At 39.1% G+C, this 24433-nt stretch overlaps 2 protein-coding genes across 8 annotated transcripts in view; one reads left to right on the forward strand and one right to left on the reverse strand.

Annotated features, from left to right (window-relative positions):
- Positions 1-24433, reverse strand: part of cep89 (centrosomal protein 89) — a 64182-nt gene that overhangs the window by 11358 nt on the left and 28391 nt on the right. For 4 of the 6 annotated variants that reach the window (XM_069534589.1, XM_069534534.1, XM_069534504.1 and 1 more), the window contains exon 17: positions 6961-7109. In XM_069534589.1, the coding sequence (XP_069390690.1) occupies positions 6961-7109 (149 nt within the window). The other 2 variants (XM_020079683.2, XM_069534638.1) reach the window with 2 other exon arrangements.
- Positions 7103-24410, forward strand: LOC109624803 (E3 ubiquitin-protein ligase RNF182). 2 transcript variants are annotated; one of them, XM_020079720.2, is made up of 2 exons: positions 7103-7247; positions 19955-24410. In XM_020079720.2, exons 1-2 carry the CDS (start codon positions 7184-7186, stop codon positions 20695-20697), a joined length of 807 nt encoding a protein of 268 aa, XP_019935279.2. In that variant the 5' UTR covers positions 7103-7183; the 3' UTR covers positions 20698-24410. The 2 variants fall into 2 exon arrangements, with proteins under 2 accessions (XP_019935279.2, XP_069390892.1); XM_069534791.1 differs by lacking the exon at positions 7103-7247 and adding an exon at positions 12447-12546.

Here is a 24433-nt window from a genome sequence, read left to right on the forward strand (position 1 = left end):
GTGAGACAGACAGACAAACGGGCATGCAGGCAGACAGACAGTGAGAGAGACAGTCAGGCAGACAGGCAGTGAGACAGGCAGTGAGACAGACAGACAGACAGGGTTTCTGTATTCATTAGTAGGACGATTGTTGGATGTAACACCAAAAGACAGACACGTGTGCCAAATCAAGTAACAACCTGCCATTTCACACAAAGAGAGAAAGGAGGGATAATGATAATAGAAGAGAATAACAGCTCCAAGGAGACAGCAGGTAATTACCTTTGTGTGCTGTTATTGCTATAATGGCTGAAGCATTAAAGCTTTTCTGTCATATGCTCTTCACACGTCAGCAACTGAAGCAATCAGCTGCCGTGTCTGGGCTCAGTTAACTGCTTATTATAGTGGCAGGAACCTCAGCATAACTATATAACACAAAAATGTTGCACATGTTTATTTAAAATAAAGTGACAGGCTACAAACTCAACTTACACAAGTACACTAAACAGAGTAATGTGTGTTCAGTCTGCTTGTCTGAGGATTTCTCCTCTTTCTGGTTCAAAGCTAGAAGAAAGGAAGAAGAGATCAGTTGGGTGGATACATGTGTTATTCATGAACAATGAAGACTCCATTTAACTGTGTGCATAGTTATTTTATAATATCTGACATGTAGAAGCATTGAATGACATGATGTTAATGTTGGACTGTTGTTTAATCTATTCCCTCTCTGAAAATGTCATAAATGAGCACTGGAAAAACAGAGAGAAAGTTAGAGTATCAAGTATCCAGAATGTTTAAGAATGTTGAAAAATAGTATTAAAATACTTAGTTTGATCTTCAAAAGTATACATTTAAAGACAAGAGGGTCACCTATTTGTTGTTTGAATGTGGGGTTTTGTTTCTTTAGACAAGGGTACAGTAACACTACGTCAATCTGAGATAAGGAATTTGTCTTAAGAATATCGAGTTGACTACAGAGGAAAAGAAACATTTTCTCATTCTTAATTAATGATGTTTCTTTGAGAAACACATTTTGTCTGTTGTCTTTGTTGAGTAAAGACCCTCACAAACTTCACTCTGCTAATTATCTCCATCCCAAACATCATCCATTACCCATGGCAACCACACTAATTTCTTTCTATGATGTGCCCAAGCACAATACAAAGATGCATCCTGCAGCCATAAGAAAAATGGGCGTATGTGCATTGTGGTGGGAAAGCTGTGGTGACCACCAGGCCACACAGCTGCTGTCTGACCTGCAGTGAAAGGCTCAGCAGCAGCTCCACTGCCCCAGAAGAGCTCCATTACAATTATAGATGCACCCACCTCAGGATTTAGTCAATCAACGGTCTTCTCCCTGTCAGGCCAAACACTAACATTATCCAGTAGTATTCTGGGCAGTGAGGTTTATAAGGCAGGTCTGTCTGTGAGACCACTGCAGGGAGTACCACCAGCACTAGTATTAGACAATCAGTCACTAATTATCACTTCAGGAAACCCGTTGTCGTCATGTTCCATAACTGAAGAGAAGTGTGTCACTTCACAACACATACTCACATACTTCAGTCCAAATACAACTGGACAATTGAATAGCTCTAACTATGATGCTTATAATGCTTAATCAAGTTAGCTGTGTGATAAACTATGCACAAGCCACCAGATTCTCTAAAGCTGTATTTACACATGCACTGAACTCCGGATAATCTCTGGACATTCTCCAGAGGGGCTGTATGTAAGATCTGTATGTAAGATCACAGTGAGCTCTGGACTTTCTGCCAGGCCCCTGGTGAAAACTCAGAAGAATGTGTGACTGAGCCAATGTGAGAACACAACAGGAGATTCACCGAAAGTGAATGGTTGTGTTGATGATGTTCCAAACATGCGACAGACGCAAAACTGGAAAAAACTAAAAATAGAACAGATATATTTTAGAATGAAAAAGAGGAGCTAGGTCAGGAGAGTTGTATTGCTGATAAGGGCCAACGACAACACTTTGTCAATGTGCTGTAAACAAAACAGGTGATCTCCGCAGCGCATGAATACATTTTGTCCTGCCTCTGTATGCTGCACCATCCCTCACCTGAATCCTCCGCAGACTCCTGTGATACTGTGAACGTGTCTGAGCAGAGAATCTTCTGCTGCCTTGTTCATGTGTGAAAGTAAACCTTCAGAGAAATGTCTGGACCCAATCCTGCAGACAGTCTCTGGAGTATATGTATGAAAACGACTCAACTTAAATGTGTCTGTTTTATTAACGAAACTGAAAATATTATTGTCAACTGAGATTTTGAGGATCTTGTGCTGGATGCAGCTATCTGTGTGAACCACAAAACCAAGCAGAGACACAGGAGCACAATTATTACAAATAACTTAGTAGCTACTATTTCAAATTGCCATATGGTCACCACCAATCACTCTCAATGTCAAGCTTCTGCTTAGCACATTTCAAAAGACTCTTGAACCTGGAGTCACAACAACATAGATACAATTGGAAACTTAGCAAGGACAGAGAATCGACCATGATCTTCTCTGTTCGTTTGTGCTCTGCTGTATACCGCAACCCCAGGACCACTCCAGAAAGCATTGTGAAACTAAGGGATAATGAAGTACTACTAAAATGTGTTTATCTGCATTCATGGGCTTTAGCATTAATTATGCATGAGGTTCCAAGTGTGTGTGCCATTAAAATAATGTCAGCTATTTACACTGCTTATTTTCCAGTGGTGAAGAAAGGAGAGATTAAGACTGCAGCGACCGTGGGCTCCAGCAGGCCGACTGAATTTTAGATCAGTTGTAAAGTAGCGACTGAATCTCTGTTTCACCAAGCTGAAACTATTTCTTTACAGGATAGGATGATCCTGCATTTAATAATCTGGGGCTATCTCCGCTGAATTAAACATTCTAACCATCCATCCATCCACATCTACACAAACAGAGAATTTAGAGTCTCCAATCAATCCCCAGTCTACATGTCCACAGACAGCTACTTTTTCAATTTGAAGAAATTATAATGGATTGTCCTTACTACTCCTGAACTCATCCAATCCTGAATATAACACGCCTTTCAAGCCAAGTCTTAATTTCAGGCTCTAAGGCTCAGCACATAAAATAAAACAATTTCATTTAATTTCCAGGTTTCAGCTTGCATTTGAGTAGATGAACATGAATGTAGAATGAACTGTGAGGGAGGTACATAGCCCCCATAACCAGATGCATTGTATCCTCCTTGGTTTCAAACAGTCTAGTCATCACCGTGGGGAATGCAGCTCAGTCTGGGTTTATTCCACCTCTTCCCCCTGAAAAGCTCTTAGGTTGCTTTGCCAACATTAGGATCGTTGTCATGCTGGATAATGAAATGTCATCCCTTAACTTTGGATTCATCTGTCTGAATCTGAGTTTTGCTTCTTTCTGTTCATGTCAGTTTCATTGGCAGCCATATATGTTCAAGATATAACCATTGTTGACAGATGAGGTGGTATCTTTGGGTCATGAGTTTTTCCTTTAATTTCTCCATCATTTTAATTGTTGATATTTGTTTCATCATAATTACCAGTGTTATCTTGTGTTGAAACCTCTGCTGGTCTGGTCATAAAGTCTTCTCTCTATCTCTGACAGGGACACATGTCTGCATACGTCCTGCAATGCATTCTTGACTTACTGTGCAGTCATGTAGCACTTTTTCTTCACAATGCCAAATATTTTCTTTCATCCACTAGATTTGTTCTCCTCAGTTTCCTGTAGACAACTGCTATTTTATAGTAAACACAACTGCTGATACATGATTTTATACACCAACTATTACTGATATCTCTGATAGTCTTGGCTTTAGCGTCTCTGCATCTTTTTCTTAACATGCAGTGTCTCTCCCTCAGTCCTCATGTTGACTCCCAGTCACCTCTGTGGTTGTGCATGTACTTACATTGAAACCACACAAAACTCCCCAAGAGAAGAAGTTGTAGCCAAGTGTTCAGTTACTTTTCAACCCCTAACATTTTACCATGATCTATGTTAAAGGATATATCTCCTACACTTCTTTCTATATTGATGCAAACTTAATCAAATTAAAAGTTAAGACTTGGCAGTTTAATGTATTATCCATTATTTTATTTTGAATTGAATGGTGCTGTAGCTCAGTGCATGGAGAACAAAAATATCACTGTCCTATTATTTTGGCCTTGACTGTAAACAGCTTTCCCCCCTCTTGACTGTTGAAAGATATCAGAGGAACGCAGACCCATTTGCCACAGTGAATACTTGATACATGATTATCCCTCTTCCTCACATACAGCAGACCTGTCTATGTTTCTGTGATTGGTATGGGTAACACAGGACTGCTTCCCCTGAGCTCCTGGAAGTCTCAGGCAGTGCTGCTTCCCCAGAGGCAGCGCAGAACTCAGCAGGCAGGCGACAATCACAACCTCTCACCATCTCTGCTACTGTTGCTTAGCAGGATATAAAGCAGTGGATCGAAGAGGAAACACAACGGCAGAGTTTCCTCCTTCTGGTGGTGGTGGTGAGACATTTGACAGTGAGAAACCCGGTCCCTACAAACCACAAGTCAAACAGAAGCTCACTGAAAACGACGTTTTTTTTACTGAGCTTGGTAAACGTCTTCTCCAGCTGCCATCAGCAGTGGTCAGGGCGTCACCCACTTGCACCTCAATGACTTACGTGGTGATGTGAGTGTGCTTGTTTGGTCACACAGCAGATTGTGCTGTGGTGGAGCCAGTAGGTTGAAGGTGTAGGTGTAGGTGATGTGTGTGTGTCCGGGGTGTGTGTGTGTGTCCGGGGTGTGTGTGTGTGTGTGTGTATGTGTGTGTGTGTGTGTGTGTGTGTGTGTGTGTGTGTGTGTGTGTGTGTGTGTGTGTGTGTGTGTGTATGATTTGTCATTAAGATGCCCTCAGGGCAGAGCAGGACAGGATCTTCTAACAATCTGATTAGCTAGCTTTCATTTGATAGCAGCAGGCAGCCGGCCCAGAGACTGAGCTAAAAACAGCCGTACTAACAAAGGGACAAGAAAATACCAGCATGGGGTTTTTCAAGCAGTAAAACCTATTCAAGCCTTGAATAGTCCCTGAAAATCAGTTTTGAAACAATTCTATGTGCCATATCCATGTAGTTGCATGATGGCCAGATTTGCAACTACTCTGCAGAAACCAATATCTTCCCTCCCTATAGTTTTCTGACTGTGTCTGTCTGTCAGTTAGCAGGATTACACATTAATACTATAAACAGATTATCACAGAACTTAGTGGGAGAATGAAATATGGACTAGGAAAGAATTACTTGAATTCTGGTGTGGATCCGGGGACAGATCTAGTTTTTTTTTAACTTTCTTTAACATTGTATTAATTGTTGTTTTCTATACCCTAGAATGGGCCCTTTGAATTTAAATACTTTATATTTACATCGAGGGGACCCTCTCTACAGAGGCCGCCATGTTTTTTACAGTAGTCCAGACTGGACAAACTAAACACCTTTTGAGTTTTTATGACATCTGACAGCTTCTACAGGTTCTCTGTCATGTTTGGAAGGGGAGGGTGAGGTGAGGGGTATTCAGCTGCAACATGCAATTTCACCACTAGATGCCACTAAATTCTACACACTGAACCTTTAACTGATTCATTGTGGAGAGAAGAGAGCTGTGTGAGCCTCTGGTTTACAGAGATGTCAGCGTCTACCTCCTGAACCCAACAACCAGAGGGAAAATTTGCACTGTATCAGAGATGTATCAGAAGGACTGGTGTCTTGTTTCAGAGGTGTTGTTATGTGTTGAGTTTGCATCTACAGGTTGTGTTGCCCTCAAATACTGTGTTTTGGATTGCTGAACTGTAATGTGTCCGAAACACTTTTTTTTTTAATCGCATTTGTTGAAATCCTCTTCTTGTCCCAATAGTCGATAATAAATAAAACCGTCTGAAAAAAAGAAAAAAGCTGTAGTCTGTGGCCCTTGCAGGACTTTAATAAACACGACCAATAATTTCATTTGGACAGAAAAAAAAATGCTTCGCTGGCGAGCTCGTCTGTCACTAACTGCCACTAAACTGAACCGAGACAATAGCCATGAAGCTAGCGAGTGAGTCAAGTAAAAGTTCTAGCAGTTGTTAAGCAGTGAGCATTCATTTGTTTTGGGTGCGTGGCTTTAACAGATTGCATGGTAGGGTGTATCGGTTGCATTTTTTAAAGTGAAAAACTGTAAAAAGTGAAAACAAATTCTCCAGATAAAACAAATTAAAAGGACCTATGAGTTAGTATTTGGTAAAGCATTTTACTGTGACAAATAAAGCTGTCAGTCCGCAGACTTCCTGTTAGACGCTGTTCGAATATTTTAATATTATCAATATTGAACGTATTGAATCTCCAAATTGCACCAAATTTGACAAAGCACGTTCTTGGGTACTTAACCATACATGTGTTGAGTGTGAAGCCAATAAATAGAACGGTTCTGGTTATATGCAAGCCACAGATAAACAGACAGACACGTAATTCGTAAACACAACTTTAACATGGTTAAAATGATTTTTTGATCCTCTATTCCTTGTTATCTATAACAAAACATGTGTTTTATGTGGATACCAGTATGTCTATGACACGGTAAAATGACATGATAATCTTGCATGCAGATTTCTGTTGAGCTTTTATTGTTGTGTGGTCATGTCCTCTTGCTGAAATCTGAATAATTATTCTTGACACAAACAATTCAAGAAAAGAGCTTAAATGGATCTGTTAGTCTAGACGTCTGTTTCTGTATCTAGTCAGTAATTGTTTTGTTGATGTGACCTGCTCTGCCTCCGTGCACACCTTAATGCTGCCTCTGGCCTCCCTCCTTTTTTAAACTGCACATCGCCTCACGCTTTCTCCTCCTCCTCTCATTCACACAATCTCTCCCAATCCTCCTCCCTTTTTCCTGCCCGACTGCCTCCTGCCATTTCTCCTCCACTCTCTCCTCCCTCTCTTGCTCCCCTTCTCTTCCCCTCCTACCGTTTGGACTGCAGCAGTCTCTCCTCAGCCTCCTGTCTTTCTCTCAGCAGCCTCTGCAGGTGAAGAATCTCCCTCCGGTGAGACGCTGTCCTCCCCTCTGCTGCCTCCTCCAACGCTGCCAGTCTGGTTGACGCCTGCCTCCGGTACACCTGCACAACACACACACACGCATGCAAGCACAGGAATGAGATGTGGAGTGTTGCTATGAATAAGGTGGATATACATGAAGGACAGCGCAACAGAGAAAACTGGAGTGGAGGAGGGGGATTCATACACATTTGGACAAGGTGAGGAACAAAACACACACATACAAACCTGCAGATCTTCTGTAGAGAGGCTGGTGTGAGTGTGTCTGTACTTGTGCTGCATTTGCTGTTTATTTGTTTGAAGTGTGTGTGTCTGTGTCAGAGCCTCCAGAAAATAACAGTTCTATTTCAGACTTATATTTAAGTTGCTGTATCCACAGATGAGCAGCCGTTGAGCTGCTGACACTTCATAACTGCTCCTCTTGGCAGTGCTGCACACACATACACACACTCATACAAGTGGAATACATGTTTGTTATGTGGACTGGTTTACCTCAGCAACTGCAAATATCAAACTCACTGCCAATAAATCAAAGAGAGGGCCAGTAAAGTGAAGAAATAATCAATAAGAGAAAAGAGGGAGGCATAGGAAAATGAAGAAACAGCGATGATAAATATTATGCTCTGCAGGTTGCGAGGAGAGAAACAAGGTCTGAATAAGGACAGACACTGTGCTTGGTTTCTGTCAGCCAGTTTATTTTGTGTTGCCAATAGAGTTAATTACTCTGGCTTCTGAGAAAAGGATAAAACAAACAAGTTGTTTAACACTTTTACCCTACATACTCTTGGCTTTTCACTTTTGAATGATACTGGTCATGATTTTGATACTGATTTATTCGTAAGGCTGTTCTTCTAAAGAAACATTACCCTTTATACTGAAGATACCAGAGGACTGCTGAGATGTAATCATCAGAACATGATGGGTTCACAGAAACTATACTTTACCCCGATTATTGATAATTATCGCAGTAAATGTCATATTATTTGGTCTTTTAAGTTTGAAATCAGATTTCTGCTCCTGGGTGAAGGTTTTGTCTGTTATGCCTCCTCACTGTGCTTACACAATGCATAAGGATCATACTGACTGAAATTATATTCTGATAATTATTGTTATTATGTTAATGCACAACCCTACTGTTGTAATCAATGAATCACAAGTTACATTTGCAGTCATCAATGAATATACCAATGAAAACGATGAATTAATCTTTTTGTATGCACACACAACACATACTAAACTATAAATACATATATAAATAAAGGTCAGGGCTTAAATGAAGGTAAATGAACTGTAATGTACTGTATTGATATACAAGGCGCATTCAATCATTTACATTGGTTCCCATACCACTGCTGTCAGGGGAAATTGGGGTTCAGTAGCTTGCCTGAGGAAAATTTAGAATGCAGACTGGGGATGTGTTGGGGATCAAAACACAGACATTCAGGTTAGTGAATGCCCCTCTCTATTTCCTGGGACAAGTTAGAGCTTAAATTTGTAAAGATAACAAGCAGTACATTGAAACTGTTTTTTTAAATTTGTATTTATCATCAAGGACATCAAGTGGACCAATTTTACTAAAAACCAGAAATGAATGGGGTGTGTCTGCTTAGAGTGTTTGACATTTTAAAGATGTGTGATTTGGGCTGTGTTAACAGAGTGAACTGAAGGAAAACAATTACAGGCAACTAACCCTCACTTTTCTCTAATGACCAAAGACTGGGGGTTTCAAGAATCAACATAAGTAAAAGCACTGATTCCATGCGAGTGTGATGGTGTTTGATAAAGTTGCAAAAAACATAATCAAACCATGACTGAGAATAATGTAAGGTGTTCTGATAAAGCTACTAATATGTATTAGGTTGATCAAATTAACTTATATACTGACCACTGTAAATGGAACAATCATTACATTTATAATATTTTCTATATTTTGGATTATGGAGGGCAGCCCACAAGCTCTTCGTAATTGTGTATACATTTTTTATTTATTCAGGAGAGTACTTGCAGTGCACACTCACAAAGGGAGTCACAGTTAAGTACACGTGATGACATGTTTGAGAAACATTAGCACACACTAGGCACATTCAAAATGCACTCAAAGAGAGCTCAGGAACAACACAGTGCCAACCTTGTCTCAACAGGGGGGCCGGTCTCTACTGAATATCTAAATCTGAATATTCAAATGAATGTATTTGAATCTATTCCTATTACATACCCCGGGACAGTCAAAAGCCTTAGCATTCAACACGGCCCCATCTCCCCATCAAGCATGCCAATTCCCTGTTGTGTTCAGTAATGAATAGAAATTGTATGCTGGAGAACTATAATCTGGGGAGCAAAATGTCTCCAAAGCCTGGCTTGAATCTCCATCAACCCCCCAGGGAGGCAGCAGGGCGCCAGGATCAGCCCAGCTGAAGCAGTGACATTTAGCCCTCACAACAAGCTGAGCTGAGCAATGCCAAACCAATACATCTCCCCTTGTAGCTGCAGCCCAGAGGCTGGCTGACCTTCTCCACCCAGTAATAACAAAAATACTAAAAATTCAGAGCAGACAAGTATTTCTTATACCACATCCCAGTGGGGATTGTAGCTGTATTTAAGATGTATTGCATCAATTTCTAGCACTTTCAAACACGAACAAACTCTTTGAATTCAGATAATTCACTAATTGTAGTAAGAATACAAACACCATATTTTTTTCTGATTGCTACAAGGTTTTCAGCAGGGAATGAGACTTGCAAATATTCTAAGGCATATTTCTGTAAATTCAAAGACTCTTATAAACTATTGTGTATTATTTCAACTAAGGACCACCTGTTATACAGAAGGGTTTTTGAAGAGTCACAATTGTGCTGTATTTTGCATGTGAGCTTTCACCTGCAAAATCATCTGAACAATGTTTTATTTAGCCAACTCACATTAAATTGATTATGTAAATATACATAGCATCCAGACTCACTGAAACTGATGAGTATCCCCAGGGGGGATTCTACAGCTGGATGCTGTGCAAGTACATACTAGCAGAACACTTGACTTGTCCACCTTAAATTGAAGGATTCACAGCATTATATTCTAAAATGATCATTCACATGATACAAAAAGTTGGTTGACAAATGGTTTACCAGTGTTAGGCTGGACAGAACTAATAGTTAGTGGGCATTATAGCAGAACAGATGTTTTGAAGCATGTTGAAACAGAAGATTTGGTTCTGCGTATGCCCTCTTCACTGTCATTTGTGTGGTATGATCATTTCGAGGTTAAGAGGTGAGTCTTTTTCACTTACTTGGGCTGGATAATTTGATTCTTTCTGCAGCACAGAGCTGTTTCCAGGCTAATGGTGCCTACAAATTGCACTTGGTTATTGCTAGTTCTGCTGCCAAGACGGGTAGTTTTACATACATGTTCCACATGGGGAGGCAATAGCTCAGTCCATAGAGACATGGCTTGGGAACCGTAGGGTGGCCATGGAATCTTAATCTTAATCTTAATCTACATTTGTATTTGGGGTATGATGTGGACACTGTTGTTGCGGTTACTGTGGTATTGAGCTGAACTCCTAACCACTCAATCAAAAGCAGATAGTAGATGTGGAAGAGCATTTCATGACACCAGCAGCCACACTTCCATTGTTAGTGTCACATACAGAACATAACTTCATTTTTATATTTATAAAATACCAAAAGTTTTGTTCAATCACTGTTCACACTTGTTTATTTGCTTATTTGAACACTGAGGCACCTGTCATTGTCTCAAGTACAACCTGGACCTACTTTGTTAGTGCTCGGTTTTCCTCACTGCCTTGCAAAGGGAGAATCCAAACTGAACCACATCCTCTGACATGCAGTAATTGCTACTTCTAATACATATTGACAAATGGGGTCCTGACAGAATATTGTTTGTGTCAGATTTGTCATTTTAGATTCACAGATTTGTCTTTGTCACTGCTAAAGATTGGAGAGCATTACCTGAATATGAGTCCAAATGGTAGCAGCTACAAAAGTTGCAAAGGTAGAATATTGAGTAGGGGTGTCACAAGTGATTCTACACCAGTGTACTTAGATAATCCAGCCAATAAAACAAATATACTGGTATTCTGTCACAGAGGTCCGCTCTACTTTTATGTAACCTTATTAAATTAGAAATTTCATGAGACTGTGTTTGAAAAGCTTTGCAGTTGAATATGCACTGGGGTGATTTAGAGGCTCCTTTTTTATACTTTCAGAACATAGAATGTTATTTCCTTGAATCTGCCTCCTGAAAGATGTCAAATCAACCAATTGAGAAGCTGGTCACATTTATGCAGGGTTGAAATTTAGGAGGCTTGCATGTCAATACACTTTGAATGCCAAAAACAACCCACTCAATGTTAATTCAAAGGAGAGTTTTAAATGTATCTTTGCAGAAGCAAACCTTAGAGTTAAATTCCTACATTTAAATAAATGTTAAAAATCTCACATCCCAGCATGGCCTATTGAGACAGAGTTGTTATACTGGATTTAATTTGCATTCAAAGTAACACACCCGTTGAACTTTATAGGGGATGTGTATATGTTGTAAGAACAGGCCTTAAGATGGAAACCTGAAGTTTAATTAAAATATTATCAACAAAGGGCAAAGTTCTGGGGCTGTTGTTTGAATCAGTAAAGAATAAAATTTAAATTCATCTGTAAAAAAAGAACTAAGCAACCACACACCAAAATACTTTTTACACCTAATTGTTTTAAACAAGGATGAAAGGTCTGCCAACAGCAGCATGAACGTAATCCTCTGGATCAATGGTATGATTCAGAAAAAGCTCACCAAGCAGATATTCCGACAGCAAAGGTCAAAGCTTTCATCAACAATCCACCCAGAGAGGAGTTGGCTAGAGACAGGCTAATAGGGAACATACAGTATTTTGAGAATAAGTGTACCACCTTGTCTGACAGATTTAATAGGTTATGTTTTAGCTGAAATTTAACATTGTAAGATACAGAAGTTCTTCGCTCGAATGGTAAAGCACATAAGGAAAAAAATTCTCCAAATGAATATAATATTGTCAAGAGAATCAGACAGTCAAAGTGTGAATTTTAATCAAATGCTCAAATAATTAGTTCATAATATATCTACTATTTTGCACATATTGTAAGCTACAGTATAAATGCAGGTAAAACCAGTCTTTGATGTAATTCTTCTTGCCAGGATCTATGCAGAATATTGACTGTTTTGTAATCCTGGCTGTAAAGATCTTTGTGTTATTCAGACTACTGCAGCTTAGACTTTGCTTTTATCTTGGAATCTTGGGGTCTGTTCCATTATGTGAATAAAACTTGTTGATCAAAGCACTTCTTGCTTATAAAAATAATACCAGCTTGTTATTGGTAGTGGTTTATAGAAAATTTTAATATATAACTGTATTGATTTTCGCCATAGGGAAACTCTCCTCTGGTTCTACCTCCTGTGAGAGTCAGCTACAAAACATCATGAATGGAGCTGGTAGGGATTCAGGACGAACTGATGGTGAGAACACACAGTTCTATATAAGTTGTCAAAATGAAATGACAAAATGCATTGCTTGAGCCACACTTTAGATCAACACATTTTCCGATCTGATGGCTTTATTGGGAGGATGACAAAATGTGTCATTATCCGAAATGATTATTGTTCGTTAAGGTTTGGTTAGGTACAGACACAGAGCTTTTAGAGAAAGATCATGATTTTAGATCAAATAACTTCTTTTGTTCAGGGGGAATGGAATGATCATTGACAATGTTACACGAAAAGGATAAGAACAACGTTGGTCTTTAGATGTGCATGTGACCCTGAATCTGTTACACTGACCTTACACAAAGCTTTCTGGTCAAGAACGACATCATCAGCTTATTCCTTTACATATTACCCATCTTAATTAGGCTACTACAACCACTAGGCAGTTGACTGGAAAGAAAGCATGTTTTTCTGGGCACTTGTTGACATGACTGACGCTGTAGTTAACCTTGGGAGGAAAGTCTAATTCAAGCTGCATGTTTGAAACTCTGAAGGGTAGAGCCACTTCTGTATCTATAGCATAACAGGGGGGGGGGGGGGGACAGACAAAGCAACTATAGTTCAGCGTGGTCCAATAGGATGTAGTTGCAAGTTGACAAGGCCATGTTGACTGTAGACAAGCAATGTCCCATAATGGATGTCTATGGGCAGCAGGTATTTCATGGTATTGTGATGATGTTATATTCTGCAGTGATATTTCACAATCGCTGAAAAGGCTCCCTTGACCCAGACTTTCTTTGTTCTTGCTTTTTTTTTGTTCCACCAAATCTGTTTCTTCAGTATTTTGCAAAGATTCAATGTTTTTATGCTTAATTTTCTTCATTGTCATTTAAGAATCACACTTTATAAAAGAATCAATCCAATTCTGATTCTACTCCTACAGTCCTATTGTAATGACCAACATGGCTTGCAGGGGCAGAAATAAATGCGTGGGCTACTTAAGAACATTCAAATGTCCCTAACACACTCCTGCATGGTTTCCGCTGTATAATCACAGTCATTTTCCTGTTGGAAGGTCAACCTTTAGCCCACTCTGAGGTACTGGGAGATCTGGTCCAGGATTGTATTGAGGTTATCACTCTATTTTGCTCTGCTCAGTTTTTACTCAACCATGACAACTGTCACTGTTGCTGAAAAAAACTCGACAACATGATGCTGTTACCGCATGTTTCAGCAATGGGATGGTATTGAGCAGGTCATGAGCAATACCTGGTTTTCTGCAGGCATGAGACTTAACTGTTCCTGGTCTCTCTCTCTCCTCCATCTTCCCCCTATCTCTCTCTCTTCTCTCCCTTCTTTTCCATCCATCTCTCCTCTCATTTTTTCTGCTCATCCAAGCCGGTCAAGGCAGATGGTTGGCCTCATTGAGTCTGGTACTGCAAGAGGTTTCTCTCAGTTAGTAAGGTCTTGACCTTCTATGTAAATTGCCTTGAGATAATGCATATTATGATTTGGAGCTATTCAAATAAAATTGAATTGAATTGAACTCAAGGCCAACAGTTCAATCTTGGTTTCATCAAATCAGAGAAACTTTCTTTTTACGCTGAAGCGTTTATGCAAAATCCAAGTGGGCGTTACTATACTTAAGTCAGCTGAGGCTTCCGTCTGGACACCAGCATAGATTGATGGACCGTCTTCTACAGGTAGTTTATTCAATCTTTATTCCATCAGCCAGAGTGCCCATTGGGTTCTTATTAACCTGATACATTTCCCAAGGATTTTTCAGTTTATTAAAAGGACCAGCTCAATATGCATCTTTTACTGAGCAACAGAGATTAACTGGGTTTTTATGGAGGGAAAAAATGAATGCCAATTAATGTGTTGACCAAAGCTCTGACAGTGTAGTCCCACTCACTGAGCCGGAACAGTGAAAGGTGGTTATTCCTCCTGATCCCTGGCTTCCTGAATCAGAATGATGAATACACCAAACTCTGTTTAGACTCTGTTTAGAATTCTTTATTTTTTTAAATATTCCTCATATATTATTGGAGATGAACAATGCTGTTTAATGAACTTCTGATTCTTTTTAACTGATATACAGTACAGCAATGCTATTGAACATTGAACTCTTGAACAGGCATTCTGGAAATTAAAGCGGTACAATTCACTCTATTTCAAGTCACTGAACCATCAAACTAATTTTGAAGCTGCTATTTTAAGGTAAAAATAAGTGGCATATTTTTGCTTTAAGAATTATGGAGGACACTGTGCTGTAGGGAACTATCTTTCAGCAGAAATGTCGTCCAGTCTAAACAAAATCATGTCTCTGAGCTTTACGGGCAGTTCCTTCATAAAAATGTTAAATATGTACTATGATGTATGTTAAACTAAAATGTATGGGCTTGGAGAATGTGCATGAGACCCAGACAATATATGTTCTCCTTTAGGCCCCCTTATAACTACTGTATGAACCTGGATCTCTAAATTGCTCTGGAGAGCAGGAACACTATTTAATTCTTTCTATCTTCTACTCTGCCCGAATCTTCAAATTCCTAAATGTCAAATGTCAGCTTCGGTCAAGCTCCTCCACTGTGCTTTTCCACATCCAAAGTGGAGCTACATAAACATCAAATCAATGTTGCATTTTAACATATTTACCTTGGAGATCCAACTAATCAGTCTGTTAATCAGTCAATAAATCCGTCAACTAAATCAAAATACTAGTCTAACTCAGTCAGAACACACATAGACAAAACAACACTAAGAAGCTGTGCTCTTTACATTCTTCTCTCTTGTACTTTATTCTGCAACACCATGCTGTTAAACCAGTAATTTAACCTTCTGAGGTTTACAAAACAACCCACCTATGAGTAAATATAGAGATGTACATTTTTTACAGATAGACTGTTGCTGTCCTGGCTGCTAAATGGTGTAACAAGCTCCCCATTGACATCAGGAGAGTAGAAAGTCTACACATCTTCCGCCACGGAATATAGACACGTCTCTTCTGACTACACCTTGGTGAAGAAGATGATGTCTAGTAACCAATTAAAAAACATATAAATAAAAAATTTGTTGCACTTATATGGCACATGTAGCAGATTGTACTTAATTCATTCTTGTTGTTCTGGGTTTGTTCCCTCATGGTTGATGCACTTATTGTAAGTCGCTTTGGATAAAAGCGTCAGCTAAATGAAATGTAATGTAATGTAGATATAAATCATAGCGTTACATGTACTGTAAATTAAATTATGTAGTGGCTTGATTTTCATCTCAAGCCACAAGACTGCAATGCAGAGGGAAAAGTACTGCCTGACACGATTAGGCCTACCCTTACATTTATCTACACCACCACAGGCTTCCTCTAATAGTGGCAGATGAAATTGTGTTCATAGACCTTCCAATGCCAAGCTGAAAATAATGTCAGGGTTGAGAAATGAAGAATCTGGCAACAGATAAAGATCAGGTCAGTTTTTGAACCAGAGCAGCTGAGCAGAAAAATGATGTCCTGAATGACAACATTGCAGAACTGATGTGCAAACATCCATCTAGTTGGTCAGCAAGGTGATGAGATAGGCATGTGTGGAGGCAGAGGGTTGCACGTTGACAGAGTGTGTGGTTATTAATAGCTTTGAACATGGTGATGTTCCCCCTCGCAGACCAGGAACAATGACAAACAGTAATTTAATTAACACTTACTAAGCTCCTACCACAATGTTGAGCTCTTGCAAAAAGAGCTAATGACAATTTTTTTAATTGTTTAAAATATATTATGTGGCATTTAGGTTCACAAATGAATGGCTGGTACCTGGTGAGAAGCAGCTGAGTGGGAGTGTGACCTGCACATAGAACATTAATTATTTTGATATAATCTGTTTGTAGACAGTTTCACAAGAGGCTTGAAATGGGAAAATGTTTGTTGCTCTAGTGGAAACTCCCACCTGGATGCACACTGGCAGCTGCAGAGCGATAATGCATACTGACAGCTGGAAGCAGTAATGTGCCATTAAAGGTAACACTGAGCCAATAAAATAGGTGCAAAAAAGAAAACAAACTTTTTAAACAATAATGGCGTTTCAGAACATTTAAAAATACTTTAATATGTTTTCTAAGATAAGAAATTCAATTCTCTATTACTAGTCAAAAGGCAATATAAACTCCACCTGTCAGCTTTGTGAATGAATGTAACCTTTGCATTCATGTTGCACGATATGGAGCTGGATTGTTCTTTCCACAGTCCTCACACTCTGCCATTTCCTTACAACATTATTTGTCCTGGCATCAGGGTAAAATTGGCCAATTCTTCTACTGGGATTTATGTAGTACAAGCCGGTTCTTTCTGACATGTTTCAGAAGGCTTTTTAACACAACAGTCTTGTGGTTTAAATATTTAACCGTCAGCAAGTCACTGAGAGGCCTGCTGGGTAATTTCCAATGCACCATCCTCCTATTCAATCTATATTTCATGGTCATGAATGGATGAATGAATGACTTAAGTAAAATAGGAAGTGACAGGAGTTCAATAATTGCAACAAAAGGTCACTTGGTTATTTTTGGTGGTTTAACTAAACCCTGTGTTTCCATGTACTCTCAAATTTGTTGGGACTGTGCAGAATTATTATTATTATTATACAATGTTATATGTTATATGTTCTAATTGGCTGCAGCCCCCTGCAACCCTCAAAGGACAAGCAGCATAGATAATGGATGGATGGATGGGTTAGATGTTCTAGTACACTACTGACATTGATAATCCTATTTTTTGGCACCAGCTTCATTGGCCATACTGATGCTCGGAGACCCTATGATAGAGCGACATGATATAATTTGGCCTATTGGCACAGAGCATAGTGTGGATCCGTGTGGATCCATGTGGTTCGGATAGACAGATTTCATTTGAAAAGTAGATTCAACAATGATTACAATATGAAATTGTCCCCACCCTAAGCAGCTGCAAGTAAGCACCACATGTCTTTAAAGTGGGGGAGTAATGCTACTGAGTAGATGTCACCTCGACATGAGACTTCGGCTGCTCTGCCCCTCTTAAAAACATTGCCGACCACGGGCTGGTTTTCCTGGACCTTTTGTGTGGAAATTTCAACTTGTAAGTTTTGAGCAGATGCAGAACTATAATAGCCTTTCAGTTCCATTCCAGGAAGGGTCTAGAATATACCTGCCACATGGAGTTCTGACCCTATAAAGATGCTTTTGTGAAAGGTTACATGTAAAGCAGGGACTAAGGATATATATCCCTTAAAGACCACTGTTAGGTGACCTGCCTGTCTGATCTGTACCAGAATGGTCACACACATGGCCAGACATAGGTGATGATTGTCCCAGAGATAAAAAATACACTTTCCCACAAAAAATGTGGATTCCTAATTCTGCTTTTGCTGTATTCTATTTCAAGAGAAAAAAGTATAGGTGCTAAGATGTTCCAAAATATATATATATACTCTACTCCATAATCCTTGAAGAATAGAGATGATATATATATATATATATATATATATATATATATATATTATGATTTATGATTAATATGTCTTTTTAAAAAATAAATGGAATATTCGTTACACTTGCATATCATTTCCATGTGAATGATGAATTCACAAATTACTGGTCTTATCAGTTTTCTGCACTAAGTTGTTTGCCGTTGGAGGCATCTTTGAATTGTTTTCTCTTCTCAGTCTTGGTCCTGTAGACCTAATGAAGGTACAGAATGAACTGATTCTGTGTTACATATTACAACACCATAACAAACTACAAGCAGACCATTCTTTGCATTTTTGTGTGCACCTGCCTATGTTTGTGCATCTTGATGTTTGTCATTAAAATAATGACAATAAGCTGAATACTGTGCCACTGACCTCAGACCATGTTTTTGTTATTTAAAAGGTCTCACATTTCAATGCGCTATCAAAGCACTTGACACACCCAATTTAAGACCAACATGTCCAAGGGTGCTCAGATGCGGCAGGTGCATTTGCCTTTTACACTGTGAGAGCTGGACACAAAAGACAACAGTGTCAGTCTGAAACTAATAAAGATAGTTGTGTCATTCATGGTGTCACTTTGCACCCATTGTAATATAGAGCCCCGAGTGGTATCTTTTCTCCATGGAATTCAGTTTCAATCTCAAAAGCTCCAAATTATGTGACCCAATGTACAATCAAACTAATAAATGTATAGAGAAAAAAGCAGTACTAATTGTAAAATAATATAAAATAGCCTAAAAAATTAATCACTGTATTGATTTGAAACTTAAACTTTAATTATATCATATTATAGAGAAATATTAAAAGAGCTTTACGTAATTTCCCAGCATATTATCTGCCACTTTAAAGATCTGAGGCAGAGAACAGGAGGTGGGGGCTCTTTATCCTCATTCTTATTCATGCTTGGTTTCTATGGATGCATGCTTACAGCTATTTGACCTTATTAATGATGAGTGACAGAGTCGTGCTGTTTCTCCTTGGAGAAAATAGATCATTTGAGTCTCCTCAGCTCTTCAGGACTTCAGTACCTATCAGCAGTTATATAGATACAGAGGTGATATTAGCGATGGTGTGGATTATCTGCACACACTTGATCCCGGATCACAACTTTAATTGGTCTTCATGAGTGGTGGTGATTAAATGCAGGTCAGAGCTGTGTAAGAGTATTGTTGTCTGAATTGCGATATCTGAACAAAAATGATGCCTATTTTTTAATCTACACTCAATTCTTTAGATTTTCTCTCCTTCCCATGGCAATGAAGATTATTTAATTATTTGGAAATATCTTTACAGTATGTTTAATTGGTTTTGGATAAGCTCCTTGGGGAGGGTGTAAGCACTGACTGATCAATGGACTAGAAGTATGATGGTTTTTAAATTGCATTTTTAGATAACCAAAACTTTAAATTGCTCAATGACATAATTTAGTTTAAACAGCATAAGTGAATAGTTTTTAACAAAGAAAATAGCTTTGCTATACAATTCCAGTTCGAAACAAACCAAATACAATTCTAAACAGGGCTTTAAGGGACAACAAATAAACAGAACAACAATGTAAAAGATTCAGGTCATTTAATTAAGAACTGCAGCAACAATGTTTTCTACACAAAACACTGAATCAACAAACTATCTATAAGGAGAAGCTATCCGTGCAGACTCTCTCCAAAGATCAATAGCATTACTGGTTTTTACTTTGCATCAAAGGGCTCTGGGATGACACACTGATCCAATTCCCAAACCATAAATCATTCATCAGCAGCACGTACACAGAGCAGAAGCAGTCAAAGAAAAAGGCAGAGTCCTGACCTTTTACTGTTGGCCAGAGATGCACTAGATACTGTAGTCAGAAATATTTGCTTGTTACATCCCATTTAACTAATGCTGGAAAACAATCTTTATCCCTATAACTACTTTTTTCAAACTGTCTCTTTATCTTTCTCCAGAACATGACTTGAAGATGAGCTGCCCTCAGTCCGAGTTGGTGGAGGACTGTCCTCCACCAGAGGAATTTGAGTGTAAAATTTGTTACCAACGCTACAATGCCCACAACCGCAAGCCCAAGATCCTGGACTGCCTGCACCGGGTCTGCGCCCGCTGCCTCATTAAGATCCTGGACATTGCTGATGGTGCAGCCTGCATCTCCTGCCCTTTTTGTCGACACCAAACAGAGATCACAGAGTTTAAGGTGTCAGCCCTCCCTGATGATGCTAACATCATGTCCCACTTGGCAATGCGCGACAAATCCTGGACCTCCAAACACAACAGGGAAGTAGTCCTGACTCCGAAGAGTTTCTCCTCATCTAGCCCGTCCCATGAATCCTCCAACTGTCTGGTCATCACCATCATGGAAGTGCAGAGGGACTCACAGCACTCCCCAGACCGCAACGGTAGCTCTGACATTTACACTGAGCAGAGCCTGGACTCAGTATCCATGGGCTCAAATGGTCCAGTTGATCAGGACGCCCTGTCCAAAGTCTGTAATCATGTCCCACGCATCCTGGTCTGGCTGCTGGGATTCTTATACTTTGGCTCATTGCCTCTTGGAATTTACCTATTAGTGATCCAGAGAGTGACTCTGGGTATTGTATGCGTTAGCTTGGTACCATCAAGCTTGACAGTTTGCCTGGTCTATGGATTCTGCCAGTGTCTTTGTCAAGGTATGTGTGACTGTTCCTCCAGGGGCTGATATACATCTATACTGATGTTACTGGGACAGGATCAGATGAAGAAAACAGGTTCTTTGTCTGTTGTAGATGTAAAATGATAGGAGGCCGAAGTGTAAAGGTGATGCACATAGCAGGAGCCTGACATGATGTGCCAGTCAGTAGACTAAGTAAAAAGACACTCTGGTCTATCCTTTAAGGCTGATGAATGAAACACCAGTTAGTGGGAGCAGCACCTATATCCTTATTTCTGTGACCCTATTTGTCCTGTGTTATGTGTATGACCTAGTCTTGCATCAGATTTGAGTGTAGACTTTTAATGTTTGACTTAAAAAATAATAACACTGATAAAGTCCTGGACCCTCACTTATCAATCATTTTAAAGTGACTTTTAAGGGATTAACTCATTTGTATATTTAATTTAGAATGACTCTATATCTTGATTCAGCTCTAAACCATGAATACGCAAAGCATCTTGTGGGGAAAGCCCAACGGATGAAAGACCAATTAACTAGGTGGCATGGATAGTTATATCATGGATCACATAAGTAAACTATAAGGTCAAAATCACAGTATTCAAATAGATACAATTGATCCATTAACAACTACATGTATTCATGGCTGGATATTTGTCAGTTGACAGTAAAAACATTTACAACAACAAAATTTTCATTTTAAAATTGCAAATATTTTTCAAATGAAACCATCTCTTGTACTATATTAGTATTACGAAAATATTTCAGTCAATATATCATTTAATTTATGACAAAATATTAACTTTAGTATAGCTATAGGTAAATCAGAATTGAATGGCTGATAGGGTTATGCTAGTAACGACCTGAAAATATCATCAATAACTGAATATTTTATGAAGGATGTGTTGTAAGTTAAGTTAAATCTGATCTAAGTTGAACCTAGCGATATCCCATGAGTCTGTTGCAATGTCTTTATACACTAGCTGACACACTGTGTGTAACAGAATATGGAATACTGTTCTTACAGGTGTGTGCACTTCACAGGTCATGAATCAACCAAAGTTGCAATGACTTACCAATTGCTCTGTACTATGGGACAATGCGAGGGTTATTGCCAGACAAAGAGTGTCCATGTGGCTATATTTTCCCACTATAAAAATTCCACTTCCAAATGAGGTAGAGAGGATAATTCCAAAGAGTAGCACATGAACTGTGATTTGGGCATAATACTTTGTTACCTGTTTTACTGTCACAGAAGTTACATTGAGTATGCAGTATGCCCGATGAGGTTTGTAGTTTTGCTTATTAGTTTTCTCTCTCAAATACACACATACCATTAGCCTAATGTCTTAGGTGGGTGAAACATAGAGAGGCTGTCAGTACAGGCTGTCAAAAGCTAATTTGGCTAAAAGTTACAGTTTATGGCTGAGTTCTCCTTGGTGCACACACTGTTACACCTAGGCCATGTGGATTTCCCATTGGACACCTTAAGGTTGGATCATTTATTTATGTTCCCATCAGAAACAATTGGAATGGTCAATGCTTCCTTTTTGTTACACTGAGGAAATTTGGGTTGAAGATCAATTTATGCATAAAACGTTCATCAACATCTAGATGTTTTAAAAAACAAAGACCTTTTGTTTGAGGGCATCCATTTTTCAAATGAACAATGGTATTAGATCACATGATTAACAGGTGTTTCAAGTTGCCCAGATGTTGCCTTTTGGATTAAATGTTCAAATATTAAATATAGCACTCAACGTCCTCTCTTGGTTTTAGCCTTGGGTTTGTTAAAAAGGACTGATCAACTTGAAGTGAAGAGCACTGTCTATTGGATGGATTTAAGACATTATTAAGCTGAGAAAAGAGGAAAAATGTATTCCACCTTACAAACACTGGGCACAGAGGATACAACAATTTGGACAGTCCTGAAAAAGCCAAAAACTACAGGTGAACTGAGCAACAGACATCAGACTGGTCAGCTTAGGACAACAAAAACAACAGCAGGCAGATGGCAGACACATTGTGAGACCTGTGAAAGACCAAACAAAAAGCAGTAAATCCCTACCTCCATAGGGCACGACTGAAGGGATTACATGAAACCATCAAAGACGACCATGAGAGCAGCAGAGGCCACAAGATGCAAACCAGTTATCAGCAGATATTATACGTTTTACAGGTTGATGAGATTAACATGAAGCTTTATCAGAGTGATGGAAGGCCAGAGTGGGGAGAAAGAAAGGATCCACTCATGATCCAAAACAAACAGGCTCATCTGTGATGAACGGTGGAGGTGGTGTCATTGCTGCTCACTATGTTTATTGATCATAATGATGGTAGCAGCAGAATGAATCCAGATGTCGACAGAAACATTTTGCCGGCCAGATAACACATAGAGTGTGGATGTAAACATTTTGAAATGATATTCAGGTATGGTTCAGGTTGGCCACATCGGCTGGGCTGATTTTTCACACTGCATATGCCTATCGGGGAAACCAAGCAATAACCATGTGTGCCAGGAACAGTGTAGCAGGGTGACACAAACTCAGTGTAGCTTTCATTAACTGCATCAGGCTTGTGTCAGGTTCGGACACAAACAACTAAATGCCTGAACGGGTTGGGTGTGTTTTTGTCTTTTTTGTTTTCTCTGGCTCTGAAGGTTTCAGACAGGTCAAGTCTTCATGCGGCAAGACAAAGACTAAAAACACCCCCCCAACACAACAGAGGACTTCTGCTTTACACTGACCAAATGAATCACTCGACCTTAAAACAACAGAGCAGCACTTCTCCTCCCACAGAGAATGAAGGGAGCCAAAACTGCAGTAAAGAAAAAGCATCAGGAAGGAAACATGAATAGTTTGGAGATTTTAGTGGGTTTGGTGTAATTATTGCGAGCAAAGGTTATTCAACAGAAATATTGAATGTTGTTTCTCCAAGACTGTTACTTTACTTTTGCTCACCTTAAGGTCTGGAGATTTAAACTAAGATTCTTTTGATATTAAACCCGAATATCATGCGCACAACATGACACTAGTAATAGTATCACATACCTATAATAGTGAGGTAATAGAGAGAACTGTATCTGACATCCTACATTTCTTAAGAGTGTGAGGGAAGTGCTCCCTTATGTGAACCACAGGGGAGCGAATTGATTTTTGACTTAAGAATCACAATTAACTCTCTTGCTGCTATTACAATCACTAAACGTTTTAAATATAATTTCAAACATATTATTTTAGTCTCCCGCAGTTTAAGCTTTTGCTTTGGATTACAAAAGTAAATTTTCTTATCGCTCTGTGACCACTACATACATCTGACATTGTTAAAAATTTGTCTTCTGAGATATTTTGCATTCATGCTCAGTGAGTTACATTTCCAGCAGTGCAACTTGCAGTTCTTGTGCTTGGTTTACTTCAGTGGATGTTAGAGCAATTATTTACCTTTGACACACCAATTTTCTTATACTCACAAACATACAAGCTACACTTTACTCTAAGAAGCAAGTTTTGTCTACAAACTTGATAAGTGAGGATCCTGGACTGATTACTTTCAATATGTTCGATGGTAAAACTAACCCTTCTCTGATGTTGTTCTTTATGGTCTTTTTACATTTCCATCACTGTTTCTCCACCTGTCAATCTACCCACTCCTTTGTTTTCCTGGTTCTTTCTATGATCTAATAACTGAAGCTATCAGCTTAGTGCCACACTTCTGATTTAAGATGCTTTTAGATGATGAAATAAATTGAGGATTATTTTCTACACATTGCTTGTGTACTTCTTTA

Source organism: Paralichthys olivaceus, chromosome 1 (assembly GCF_024713975.1).
Source record: "Paralichthys olivaceus isolate ysfri-2021 chromosome 1, ASM2471397v2, whole genome shotgun sequence".
Taxonomy (NCBI): domain Eukaryota; kingdom Metazoa; phylum Chordata; class Actinopteri; order Pleuronectiformes; family Paralichthyidae; genus Paralichthys; species Paralichthys olivaceus.

Bases quoted from the DNA above. Each gene is read 5' to 3' on its own strand.
- LOC109624803 (XM_020079720.2), top strand. From the start codon at position 7,184: ATGAAGGACAGCGCAACAGAGAAAACTGGAGTGGAGGAGGGGGATTCA. The intron at 7,248-19,954 runs GTGAGGAACAAA...ATCTTTCTCCAG, and splicing joins TTCATACACATTTGGACAAG to AACATGACTTGAAGATGAGC.